Source organism: Diplotaxodon limnothrissa, linkage group LG18 (assembly GCF_057381915.1).
Source record: "Diplotaxodon limnothrissa isolate DT_005_m linkage group LG18, D_limnothrissa_male_GT1.1, whole genome shotgun sequence".
Lineage (NCBI taxonomy): Eukaryota > Metazoa > Chordata > Actinopteri > Cichliformes > Cichlidae > Diplotaxodon > Diplotaxodon limnothrissa.
The window spans coordinates 25,647,673-25,660,253 of NC_140613.1; the positions used below are offsets into that span (position 1 = coordinate 25,647,673).

Sequence of the window (12,581 nt, forward strand, 5' to 3'; positions counted from 1 at the left end):
ACTGCCCTTCACCCCACGCAGACGCATTCTCACACCCTGGATGACCACGGAGTGTTGGGCAGTAATTCAGTCACAAACGTTGCTCATTTCTGAGGAAGTAAAGCCAGGAGGAAAAATCTGAGTGGAGGAGTCTCCTCATCTACCCACATCTCATTTCATTGGCTAAGAGGCATGATGTCACAGAGTGGAAAAACCTATAAGAAGTCACACTCCCACACAGACAGCAGACAAGCTGAGAGCTCATTCACTTAGAACAAGGAAGACGGCTCTGTGAACCACATACGACTCATCATGTGCAGAGGACGCGACTCGCTGCCTATCACCTGCCTCGAAAGGTGAGATATGTGAGGATGTTAAATCAGATTTTTCTTTTTTAAACAAGAGATTATGATGTTGTCATCTGTAGAAAATACAGGACGGATTAATCTCACTGTAACTTTTCCTCCTTTTTTAACAGGGCAAAAGAGCTGAAAGCTCTGTTTGGGAGTTTGCTACAGAAGTCAGACAGCATCACTGGGCACTCAAAGAAAAGCGACAAACTGAGGTAAGACATTCATTCAGCATCTCTTTTTCGGCATTTCAGTTGAGTTCATGTGAATCCTGGATACTGTAGGAACATTTCCTAACTACTTTGTCTCTGCTTCTGCAGGTTTAATGTTGAGGAGCCTCTTAAATGGAAGGAATCATTTGACAATCTGTTGACCAGCCCAAGTAAGTCCACCAGATCACTCACAGAAGTAAATGTAAATAAGTTTTGAGCTTTCTATGAGATGTTAACTCTTTCTCTTCTCTTTCTCCTTTCTCCAGATGGGCTGTGTCTTTTCAGAGCATTCCTGGTGACAGAGTTCAGTGAGGAAAATGTTGCCTTTTACTTGGCATGTGAAGACTACAAAACAACTAAGCCTTCAAAACTAGCTAGCAAGGCAAAGAAAATCTATGATGAGTTCATTGGCTCCGACGCACCCCGTGAGGTAAATATCTGATAAGCAGAACTAGACACACTCTATCAAACTGCTGGTTTCTCTTATCTTGTTGTTAACTATTGATAATCAATTGACTGTTTTCCCTTGTCCCGTCTACAGGTAAATCTCGACCATGAAACCAAAGCGATCACCAAAGAGAACATGAAGCAGCCCAGCCAGTCCTGTTTCAATGTGGCCCAATCCAAAATCTACACCCTGATGGAGAAAGACTGCTACCCTCGCTTCCTCAAATCCTCAACATACCTGGAGCTCACCAGGAAAACCAAGACGGGCTAAAAGACTGGAAGATAAAAAATGATAAAACACTGCCCTACAATGCGATGACTCTTCAAAAGGACATAAGCTGACAGACACGCAGTGGAAACTGTCAAGTTTTGGACGGAATAAATACCTCAGTCCGAGGAGTTTTCATGCCCAGTTGTGGAATAACTTTAGAGACCGGAGACGTCCAGAGATTCCACATCGGAGTGAGAGGCGGAAGTTGCGAGGCTGTGAGGATGAACTGACCTGCAGGCAATGTCTGCCTCATAAGGGCAAACGTGTACTGTGCATAAAAGACTGGATGAAAGACAGCATGAAGGCGATACTAAAAAAATTCTGATATGAGTTGCACAACAAAAGTACCACTAGGAGAGATACTGCTGTGTAGCATGAATGCTTATTTATTCGTTATTTATTGAAAATAAATGTTTACGAAGCTAAAGTTTGCTGATTATTGAAAATTGTATGTTTTGTATTTATTTGCCTATTTTATTTTTTACATTGTATTTTTTTTGAAGTATCTGGAGTACTGTATGGAAAAGTAAATGCATTGAATAAAAAAATCATGAGAGAAAGGAACTTGTTCCAGAGGAAATTCATTTGTAGAGATGGTGGAGTTTGTTAGTCACAGTAGGAAAAAGAGAGTAGAAGGCTAGTTCGTGCTTACTGTAATCTTAATGACTTACAGTTGCCTTGTTCCACTTCACAGATAGGTGGCAAGATGACCCCTCATTTTCTCTGAGGTAACAGTTAATAGATGATATGTAAAAAGCGTATGTTTGTGTAAAATCAGAATCAGAATACTTTATTGATCCCTGGGGGAAATTATTTTTTGTTACAGTGCTCCATTATAAACCAACATTAAGACAAGACAGACAATACGCTAACTAAGAATAGTACAATATATACATATATATACATACATACATACATACATAAGTCACTTATAAATAAATAGTTGGAAAAGAAACATGTGTAGCTGTAGCAGCAAACAGTGTGTTAAGTGGATGCGTTGTACAGGGAGATGGCCACAGGCAGGAATGATTTCCTGTGTCGTTCAGTGGTGCTTTTCGGTAATCTCAGTCTCTCACTGAACGAGCTCCTGTGACTGACCAGCATGTCATGGAGTGGGTGGGAGGTGTTATCCAACATTGTCTTTATCTTGGACAGCATCCGCCTCTCCGACACCACCTTGAGGGAGTCCAGCTCCATCCCCACAACATTGCTGGCCTTACGGATCAGTTTATTAAGTCTGTTGGCATCTGCGAGCCTCAGCCTACTCCCCCAGCATGCAACAGCATAGAGGATCGCACTGGCCACAACAGACTCATAGAAAATCCTCAGCATTTTCTGGCAGATGTTGAAGGACCTCAGTCGCCTCAAAAAATAGAGACGACTCTGGCCCTTCCTGTAAAGTGCTGTGGTGTTTTTAGCCCAGTCCAGTTTATTGTCAATGTGTACTCCAAGGTATTTATAGTCCTCCACAATGTCAACACTGACCCCCTGGATTGAAACAGGGGTCAAGTGTTTCCTGGTCTTCCTGAAGTCCACGATCAGTTCCTTAAAACCAGACTAAAGGTGGATAGATGCATAAATACATTCATTAATCACCAGAGGAAATGTCAGATCTAGTCACAAACACAAGAGTCAGATTAAAGGTCCAAGTGGCACATAAAAGGCAGACAGTATTAGCAGTATGCACAGACATGTAAAACACATACAACTGAAATATTTTTGTCCTAAATCCACTGACGTCCACAGTATAATTCAAATCCATTACATTTTTTTTCCATACAAAGTTCGAGGCTACATCCAGGTTTTTCAAAAGAGGTTTTCATTTTATATTTAAAAAAAAAACACACACACAATCAAAGTTTCCTATGACCACTTTTTCAAAATTGGCCTAAACTTGAAATAGACTCAAGAACCTGGAAATTAAAAATAAGAAGAATGGCAGCTAAACAGCTGTTTTTAATGTATTTTTATGAGGTTTATTCCCACCAGTTAACCTCTGTTTCATTTTCTGTTGCCACGGCCACGTACACAGGAGACTCTAAGAACTGAAAGCCTTTTCTGGGAAAACTGGGAAAACTCCAAAACCGTAGAAAACGTAGCTGCAGGCAGCCGCCGGTTTGCTTTAGTTCTTCCCACCTTGCCAGGGAGAGAAATTGCCTCACACAAAATGTCACCTTGTGTTTTATTTTACATTTTGCTTCCTTTGTGAATCTTTAAAAATGGATTAAAGTACTTTAATGAACTTTGGAGGTTCTACAAGGTGGATTTTGCTGTTTAAACAGAGGCTAGCTGTTTATGTTTCCCATCCTATGCTAGGCTACCCAGCTGTACGTTGCAGTTTATAGTTAGAATACCCATATGAAAGTAGCATTAAACTTCTTGTCTATGTGAATCTAAAAAATATACACTCCTATTTTGAGATGTGACCATCATCCTATCTGATGGATATAGCTATATCCAGTGGCCAGTTAGCTTAGCATAAAGGCTAGAAAGACAAAAAACTGCAAGCCAGGCTCATTCAAAATATACTAAATGAACACGTACACATACAGTTACTGTTTAAAGATTAAACAATCATGTAGTGCTATGTTTGCCATTCAAGAGAGTGGCATCAACAGACATTACAGGAAATATCAGATTTCAGCATCTATTTTGGTAGCATCTCTGGAAGTCATGTCAAGCTAACCTATTTACATACACGAGACAAAAGCTTTGATTTAAATTTTAAAGATCAGGAAATTTCTTGTATAAAGTCAACAATCCAATAAGCTCTAGTGTTATCCTAAAATGTTAGACTGTTGTTTAAAGATTAATAGATTTACAAGTGTGTCAACAGGCAGATTAGGCTTTCATAAAAGGTTTGAAGCTAAATGTTGTAAAATGCTAAGCCCATAACGGGTGGCAAATGTGTTTGTGTCCAAAACATGAGTTCATTTTCCCGGGAAACATCTGAGTGTGAAGGATGGTCACCATGGATACAGCAGCTACCTACCATGCACCTCCACTGGCAGGTTTGTTTACTAGCTCTACCTTAGGGCCCTGTGAGTCACAAAAGCCTCCCCTCCCTTCGGTAAATCAGGCTCATCCTTTCATACTGCCGCCATCCATCAGCGCCACCTCCTCGTTGCTCTCCCCTTCCTACACTGTCCTGCTGAAACAAATGACTCCTGTTCAAACACTTGGCAACTAAAACGCAGAGGGTGAAGTCATTAGCACCACTCTGACACTGACGGAAAAAGACAGTGGCTATCTCTCCACTCCATCCCTCTTTTTCTGTGTCACTTCCACACAGAAGTGATGAGTAAAAAGGGCCTCTTCTGAGCCTCGACGTACGGTAATTGAGATTAAGTGGAGAAAAACTCATTTGTTTTTCGGTCACTGTAAACTCAAACACTGCCATCTTAATTTCAGGGAACAGATGGACTTAATTTTTAACTGTTGCTCATGCTGTAACACATCATCTTACCCACATACAGTATTCAGCAGTATTGAATTTGAATTCAACCCTGTGGACGATATTTTGCTGGGTGGACATTCATGATTTATATCTAATTTAATTTAGTCAAAAAAGTATATGGAGATCCAATAAAGTAGATACATATGGGCCGACGGGACTAATGTGGAAAATGAATGAATGAAAAAATCTGTTATCAAAACAGAGAGAGAGGTTTACTTTGTTTTTAACGTATTAGGATCAATATTTGGTGCACAAAATAAGAGATACAAAAAAACTAGAACTTTAAGTAACAAATTTCTGGCTATAACCGATATGGTGTGGAATACGTGTGCATTGTGACCCAAACAATACAATTTTTTGCCATGTGTTTGACTGCATGCAGATGGGTGGACAAAGAAAGTTAAGATGAATCATGATGTATTAAATGAAAGCCAGAAATACCTTCATGCCTCAATTTTTTTTTCTTTAGTGACGATAAATGAGTAATCGTCAGTGATACTGAAAGTTGTAGGGCCTGTTTCAGTAACTCTAGATTATGCTGGGTAGCATTAATCTGATAGTAATCTTTTACGCAGAGTGCTATAGAGTGTGTGTGTGTGTGTGTGTGTGTGTGTGTGTGTGTGTGTGTGTGTGTGTGTGTGTGTGTGTGTGTGTGGTATTTCTTTGCTTGTTCCTGTGTTTGTTTCTTTCTGCTCGTCTGTGGTCAGATTTTGACAGATTACGATTGCGTCACAAGTTTGCAAGAAGCATTTAGGAAACTTTACAGCTGCGGTTGTCAAGATTTTAAAAAAATTAGAGCTGATGATGAAGATGGGTGTAGTCTCAGAAATCATTATGTGGTGTCATCTGTACTTAATTTCTAGTTTAGAAATCTGAAACTAACTAAAGCTGTTCAATAAATGTAAAATAAATCATTAGATATTAGAAGTAGAAGAGCAAAGAAGCTTAAAATATTACTGATAGACATCAAATCAAATATCAATAGTATCGACATTAATGCTGGTATTGATATCAGATTAGTGCGATAGGATCGATACTTTGTTTCTAGTTGCTTTCAGCGTGTTTAAAAAAAAAGTTGAAAAAGAAAGCAAAATCCTCTTTATTATTTGATTAGCAATTTGATAAAACAGTTTCTTTGCCTGGTTAGAAAGACATCTACCATTCATCAAAGAAATGGTATTAATTGTAAAAAGTCCATCCTCAGCTAAGCTAAAACACTCAAAGATGAGCCACTCAGATTTAAGAGAAGCTCGGAAAATCATTTTCAGTGTAATAATGTAAAAAGCATGTCCAAATCTGATTTATCATTCTCCACAACCCATAATCGATCCATCCATCATCCATTTTATTCCGCTTCTCAATTTCAGGGCCGTAATGGGTGGGGCCGGGCGGAGGGGGCTCAGGCCTATCCCAGCTGTCATCGGGGAGAGGCAGGATACACCCCGGACAGGTCACCAATGTGGCGAGGGAAGCGACCTTGACCGAAAACATGGAGTGCAGGGCTAAATCTTTCTTTGATGACAGAGATCACAAATGTGAAAGAAAACACTGCTGAAATTCATAGTGACGCATCTAGTTTTGAAATAAATCCCCCAACCAGTTTACAATAAAACACATCATCTGAATAACACAGAAGGTGTAAAGATGGTAAATGGTTCTTAAATAGTGCTTTATACAACATGCATCATGCATCCATTCACACCAATTCACACAAGACAACATTCACACAGACTCATACTCTGATGAAGGCATAGGCGAGCAACTCAGAATCTTATCCCAGGAATACTCAAGCATGCAGACTGGAGACTGGAGGCAAACTCGGGGATTAAACCACCAATATTCCAAGTAGCAGATGCCCTGCTCTACCTCCTGAACTGCAGCTGCGGGACATCAGTGAAAACAACACAGCTCATCAGTGCACAGATAGAGATGCTATCAATATTTAGACAAATATTTGGTTCACTTACTTTAAAGACATAAAAACCTGATCTTAGACTAATCATCAAATGGGTAAAAACTCTGCTTAAACTTCTTAAGCTTTTGGTATTCTTCTCCTTCACTTTTCTTCGTCTGCTTGATTTTAGGTGGGAAAAAGTTGTTTTGGCCGTCAGCGGATTCATAAGTAAAGACTAACATGAGTATTTACCGCAAGTGAGTAACAAAACTCTGCAATGACGAATGCCATATGCACTGGCTGGGCCCTTTGACCACTGTTAAGAGAGAACTTGAGGGATTTGAGGAATTTGGACTGAGTGCAAACTTGCTGGCCTCAAATTATGTCAGTGGTATCTTCAACGCATTTTAATTCCCGACATGAAGCGTCTTTACTTGGTGGAAACTCACTGGTTTTGTGACCAGAAGTACCCTGGCTGTAATGATGCAATGCATATATGATCAAACAGACACAACAGGCTCAGTTTATATGTCTGCAATCTGTTCACTAAGCATGCAGGATTATTCATTATTACAGACTGTTGACACATATAGATCCCACACCTGGATGAGCTGGCACGGGAGAGGCTTCACCAGGTATTTTCTGTATGAGTGTCTCCAAAGCACGGATCGTTTTAAGTGGACAGCTTTTAATGTCAGGAAGGTGAAACATAGTTCAGAACAAAAGAGGTGGAGCTCTGCTAGAGCATGGAACCGGATTATTAGAGCGCTGAGTGCTGTACTGGAAGTGAGTCAGCATGCTGATTCTAAAACATACTTGCTGTGTGAGTGGTGATTAATGGCTCTGCCATCAGAGGTTGAACCCGCTGGAGTGGTGTAAAAACAAAGAGCTGCAGGCATGGTTATCAGGTTACCAAGGTGACCAACCCAGCACAATATTCTTCTTTTTTTTTTTCATTTATTTGGTTTGTAAAGTAGGAGAAAATAGGCTACTGCAAATAAACTGCTTTGTACTTTGTGGCCACTTGTTAAATCATCATAAACACTTATGGACTCTTAGACTGAGACATGAGACCATAATTCAACATGTGTTCTGCATTATTTCATGTGACGTACATAAAGCCAGCAGGAACTTAAAGCACAGAGGTCATTAGCAATAATAATGCTGACTTATCTAAGTGAGGTAAACCCCCATGTGGTTCTTTTACCATTACATTTCCAAGAAAACCGACTCCTCAGTGTTTCATGGCATTGTTGGTATGGTCCAAAGTTGCAAATTAGTCACACTGGAGACCTAAACTTGCTACACGTATGAGTGTCAGAGTATCCGGCATGCTGTTGGTAGCATTCCCCTTTTTACTGAAATGCTAATAAAATCAAAATGAAAGCAGTTTTAGGCAAAAACAGCAGAAAATACAAATCATAAACAAGGTGTGCTGTAAGCCTGGGTTATACTTCCTCTGTGGTTTTTACCATAAACTGAACGGATGCTTGGTTTTTCTGATTTATCAGAGAATATGGAGTTTTCACCAAACATCCTGACAGCACCTCATGATTCACTCCTTGCAGTGGAGATGAGACAAATTACTATCACAACACTTTTTGTGACTTGAAAGTTTTGTTCTTCTCTTCTTCTTCTTTGTCATCTTCTTCTTCTTATCATTATTTGTTTCCCACGATCTTATTAAAAAGATAATAAAAAGATTTACTTTGTTCGTTATTCCTTCATTTGTTCCGTGAGCTAGGCGCATTATTTTGATTTCAATTTCATCACTGACATGAAAATGATAAACCACACCACCTTTGTCACGTACACTTATTTTTGCAAGTAATAATAGTAATAATAATATTTTTGTATCTGACGCAGTTCTCACTTTTGCAATGCGAAACATCCGCACACATGCATGCCGTCACCGTTGTGACATCGTGTTGTTGTTGTGATACTAAACCAGATGTCTGACTGGAGAAACTGCACGTTCACATGGAGGCAGCATTGGTCATTAAACACGTCCTACATTATCATGTATTTGACTCTAAATGGCAGACATGATAAACTTTTTTGAAATACTAAACTTCTCAGACTTTGATCAAATCTAAACTGGCCCTCGCTGACCATGAGAAAGAATCCAGTTTTAAAGCATTTCTTCACTGGCTTCCCTTTCTGACCCAGTAGCTATGACCGTGTGTCACATATCATTGGTTGGCTGTTGTGCTTGTGCTTATTCACCACAAGGATGGAAGTCTTAAGAGTGTGTATCACAAGTTTACCATGAAAAATTCAAAGAGGAACGTAAAAATGAATAAGCAGTTTGAATGAAATCTACCTGAAGTGATGAAAAACTTAACTGATTGTTGCAGCTTTCTATAATCACAGCATGCAGCTATTATAGCAATTCTCCGAGGCTGTTTCCCCGTGGAGCACGACAAAGACACGGGAAGCGCTGTGACGTATAGCCTCACGACTGTGAACCTCATCCACAGAGACGCTGGCAAATGCGTGTGTCAATAACTATCTAGAGTGGCTTCCACGGGGACAAGGTAATTGGGTTTGTGGGAACGTCGGCTTTGAGCTCAGCTGCTTTGACAAACGCCGCAGGCTTGTGTGCTTATTGATCTATGAAGAGCAGCGAATGTGCCTAAGCAGATGATCTCGTGTCAGTCTGCACGTCGAGCAGCAGTTTGTAGATAACACAACAGCTGATTCCTTTTTACCCATGTGACACGGTATACTAGTAAAACTGCCCAGTGCAAGGTTAAAAAAAATGTCACCAGCAATCAGGACAATGACAGAGATTCAGAGAAAGCCTGCTTTCTTCCTCTGTTTGCTTGTGCACTCACAGCATGACTCAGTAGAACTAAACTGCAGTTAAATTCTTGCTTTCCAGGGAATTAATACTGATCACTAGTTTAGCTACCTGAAACTCATTATCAGTCTTTACTAATCCACCGTTTGGCCTCTAATGATTCAGAAAAAAGTAAAAACACCACCAAAGGCTCAGAGATTTGAAGACAAAAAAGCACCAATGTTCACATTTGAGAAGCTGGTATCAGTTATTATTTATCAGTTATTATCTTCAAATGAATACACAGAATATGTGAGCAGGGGATAAGATTTTATCAATGGGGATCTTACAAATTTCCATATCATTTAGTACTCTGAGTAGTGTATACCTAGTATGTCTGGCCTTTGGCTGCATGCAGGTCTGTGCAGGGAGTAATCTTGAAACCACTAACTCTTGTCTGATTTTATCTACATTCGTATTTGGACTGTAAAAGATCAGTGCTCTGTGGGGAGTCTTGCCCCAGATATCTGTTATCTGGACACCCGCAGGCCACCCCAGAAACCCTGATACATTAGAAGTTACCCCAAGAGGCTAACTTATCAGACCACATCTGATGAATTCCCTGATTGTTAGCTTTTTTCCTTTGGGATCCCTCAGAAGAATTCCCACTAAATACAGCCTCACAGAGGTTGGTTTCCAGCTCTTTCCATGTATTATTTTTTTATTAAAATGTAAATCGGTAAACAGACATTGACGTCACATGAGAAAGAAAATCCTACTGCACCCACATATGACATAAAAGAAACGTAAGAAGAAGAATAATGCACCTGCATCTTATCTCTTACCCATGTTGCATCTCATCTGAACAAAGCTGCTTTGGTTGTTTACCTGCAGCACCAGATTGAACCCTTGTGACATGAAAACACGTGAGGGCCATGTCACCGGCCACGGTAAGGGCTTAGAAAAGATGGCAGGTGCACAAAACTAGTTATCATCTCTGGAGGAGACGCTGATCTTAAATACCTGAAATGAGGCAATTTAAAGACAACAACCTCAAATGCCACAACAAATAGTCCCCAGAAAACAGCAGTCAGACGCTGGCATTGTGGAAAAAATGTTTGTGTGTGTGTAGTGAGAGTTAGTGTGTGCCTTACACTGACACAGAGAGCACAACAGTTACACAGTGTCTTCTGTCACAGGTCAGTGAAAGACAAGCTGCATACAGATGGATATGGAGAACGTGTGTGCCTGGTATTTATTGGGAGCGTTTGACTCCTCCTGAGCGTGTAAAGAGCTCTGTTGCCCCCTGCTGGGGAAATGGTGTGACTGAATTCAAAACAGAACTAGTTGAGGGCAAAGCACATCTGCACAGTTCACTTCAGAATATCTCAAATCTGTGGAGAAGGCTTGTCACACTGTATAAGGTGCATGTGAGGACATGAAAGCTTTTTAGGTTATGGCAAAAAGCTGTGGATTCAGGCGAGTTATCTCCTCCTGCTGTGAAAGGACGAGCAGCTCCACTCACCTTTTCCAACTGTCAGTATTCATTCGTTCATTCTAAAATTATCAATTTCAGCTCATCTAAAAAAAAAAACACTCATCACATATTTTTTTCATTTCATCAGGTTTGACTCCCCTTTGCTTCAGAACTGCCTTCATTCTTCATCACATAAATCCAACAAGTTCCTGGAAACATTCCTCAGACTTTGGTTTATATTGATATGACAGCATCACACAGCTGATCCACAGATTAGTCAGCTCCACCACACCTGTGACATGAATCTCCTGTGACTGTGGAGACCGCCTTGAACTCCAGGCCGCCATCAGGAGATGGGTACAGTGTGGTCATAAAAGGATGGACATGGTCAGCAACATTACTCAGGGAGGCTTTGGTGTTTAAATGACGCTCATTTTGTACTAAGAAAATAAGAAAAGATCATTACACCCACACAAACAGCCTGAATCACTGGTATGAGGCAGGATGGAGCCACACTTCCATGTTGTTTACATCAAATTCTGTCCCTACCATCCAAATGTGGCAACAAAAATTAAGATTCATCAGACCGGGCAATAATTTTAGTATCTTCTGTTGTCTGACTTTGGTGAGCCTTTGTGCTCTGCTGCTGCTAGCTGCTCTTCTGCATGCCATACCTCAGTTGTATGAGAGGTAATTTGAGTTAATGCTTTCTGTTTATTTAAATTAATATCTGCTGGGACATCATAAGTTGTTGTTGTTGTTTTTTGTTTTGTTTTTTACAAAAAACGAAACAGGTCGGTCTAATTTATTCAGCAAATATTGTTGTTTTTCACCCAAGAATGTTTGTCTCTATGTGGCAAAATTTGAATTCCTGAATTCTGAAACTGCATAGTGCGAATTTTTATGTATTTTTACTTACTTACTTTGTCTAATCTATGTCCACATGGAAAATCATATATGTACATTTAACCCAAAAAAATATCCAGCTGGTCTCCTTAATAATCATGCTCTTTATAAGGGTAAGAGTTAACTGATAAATAAATATCAACAGTGTGTCACCAGACGGTTAAAGGCATGTGTCGGGTTATTGATTGATTGATTGATTTTTCTGTAGGTGTTTGAGCTTCTCTGAAAATGCTGGCGACATGAATTGTCACTCTGAGGAGGCCACACAGCCCTGGAGAATCTCGAATCCACTAAACTGTCTTCAGGGTTTTGTTTGTTCCCTGTGATGCCGCTAGATGTCACACAACCAAACACCAGCAGCAGCTGCTGATATAACCTACACACCACTGAGTATTTCTCCATCTATTAGGTGTCATGCATCCAGTTTAATAGCTAGTACACGTGCAGACAGTGAGTCATTAATTAATTCTGAGGGAACTTGAAGAAGAAAACGATCCAGTGTTGAGATCCGTGCGTCACCGGGTCCCCGGCGGTGGCGACGCGTACTGCTCCTCAGTCGTGCTTCGCTTCAACCCGGCTTTAAAAAAAAACGGGCCAGTGAGACCGCTCACCGATCGCCGATTAACACATTAATTGAGCCCATCAACCAATCGTTCGGTCGCGACCGTGGCGCCTCGCCCACGGCATGACCTCCGGAGTGACGCGTCTCTCCGATGAGAGGGCGGAGGGAAGAGCGCCGGAGGAGATGCGCATATCTGCAGGTCTCTACCGCTGTCGTAAAACAAGTGTCGGGAGCAAGTGAGCTA

At 40.6% G+C, this 12,581-nt stretch overlaps 1 protein-coding gene across 1 annotated transcript; it reads left to right on the forward strand.

Annotated features, from left to right (window-relative positions):
* Window positions 1-242: 242 nt before the first annotated feature.
* rgs5b (regulator of G protein signaling 5b) lies at window positions 243-1,673 on the forward strand. Its single transcript, XM_085376986.1, has 5 exons — window positions 243-335; window positions 458-544; window positions 650-711; window positions 808-971; window positions 1,083-1,673. Exons 1-5 carry the CDS (start codon window positions 292-294, stop codon window positions 1,257-1,259), a joined length of 534 nt encoding a protein of 177 aa, XP_085233112.1. The 5' UTR covers window positions 243-291; the 3' UTR covers window positions 1,260-1,673.
* The last annotated feature ends 10,908 nt before the right edge of the window (window positions 1,674-12,581 follow it).

What these genes read in the sequence shown, in the direction of transcription:
- rgs5b (XM_085376986.1), top strand. Translation starts at nt 292, where the DNA reads ATGTGCAGAGGACGCGACTCGCTGCCTATCACCTGCCTCGAAAG. An exon ending in CAATCTGTTGACCAGCCCAA is followed by an intron (nt 712 to 807) that starts GTAAGTCCACCA and finishes TCCTTTCTCCAG; the next exon opens with ATGGGCTGTGTCTTTTCAGA. An exon ending in GCTCCGACGCACCCCGTGAG is followed by an intron (nt 972 to 1,082) that starts GTAAATATCTGA and finishes TCCCGTCTACAG; the next exon opens with GTAAATCTCGACCATGAAAC.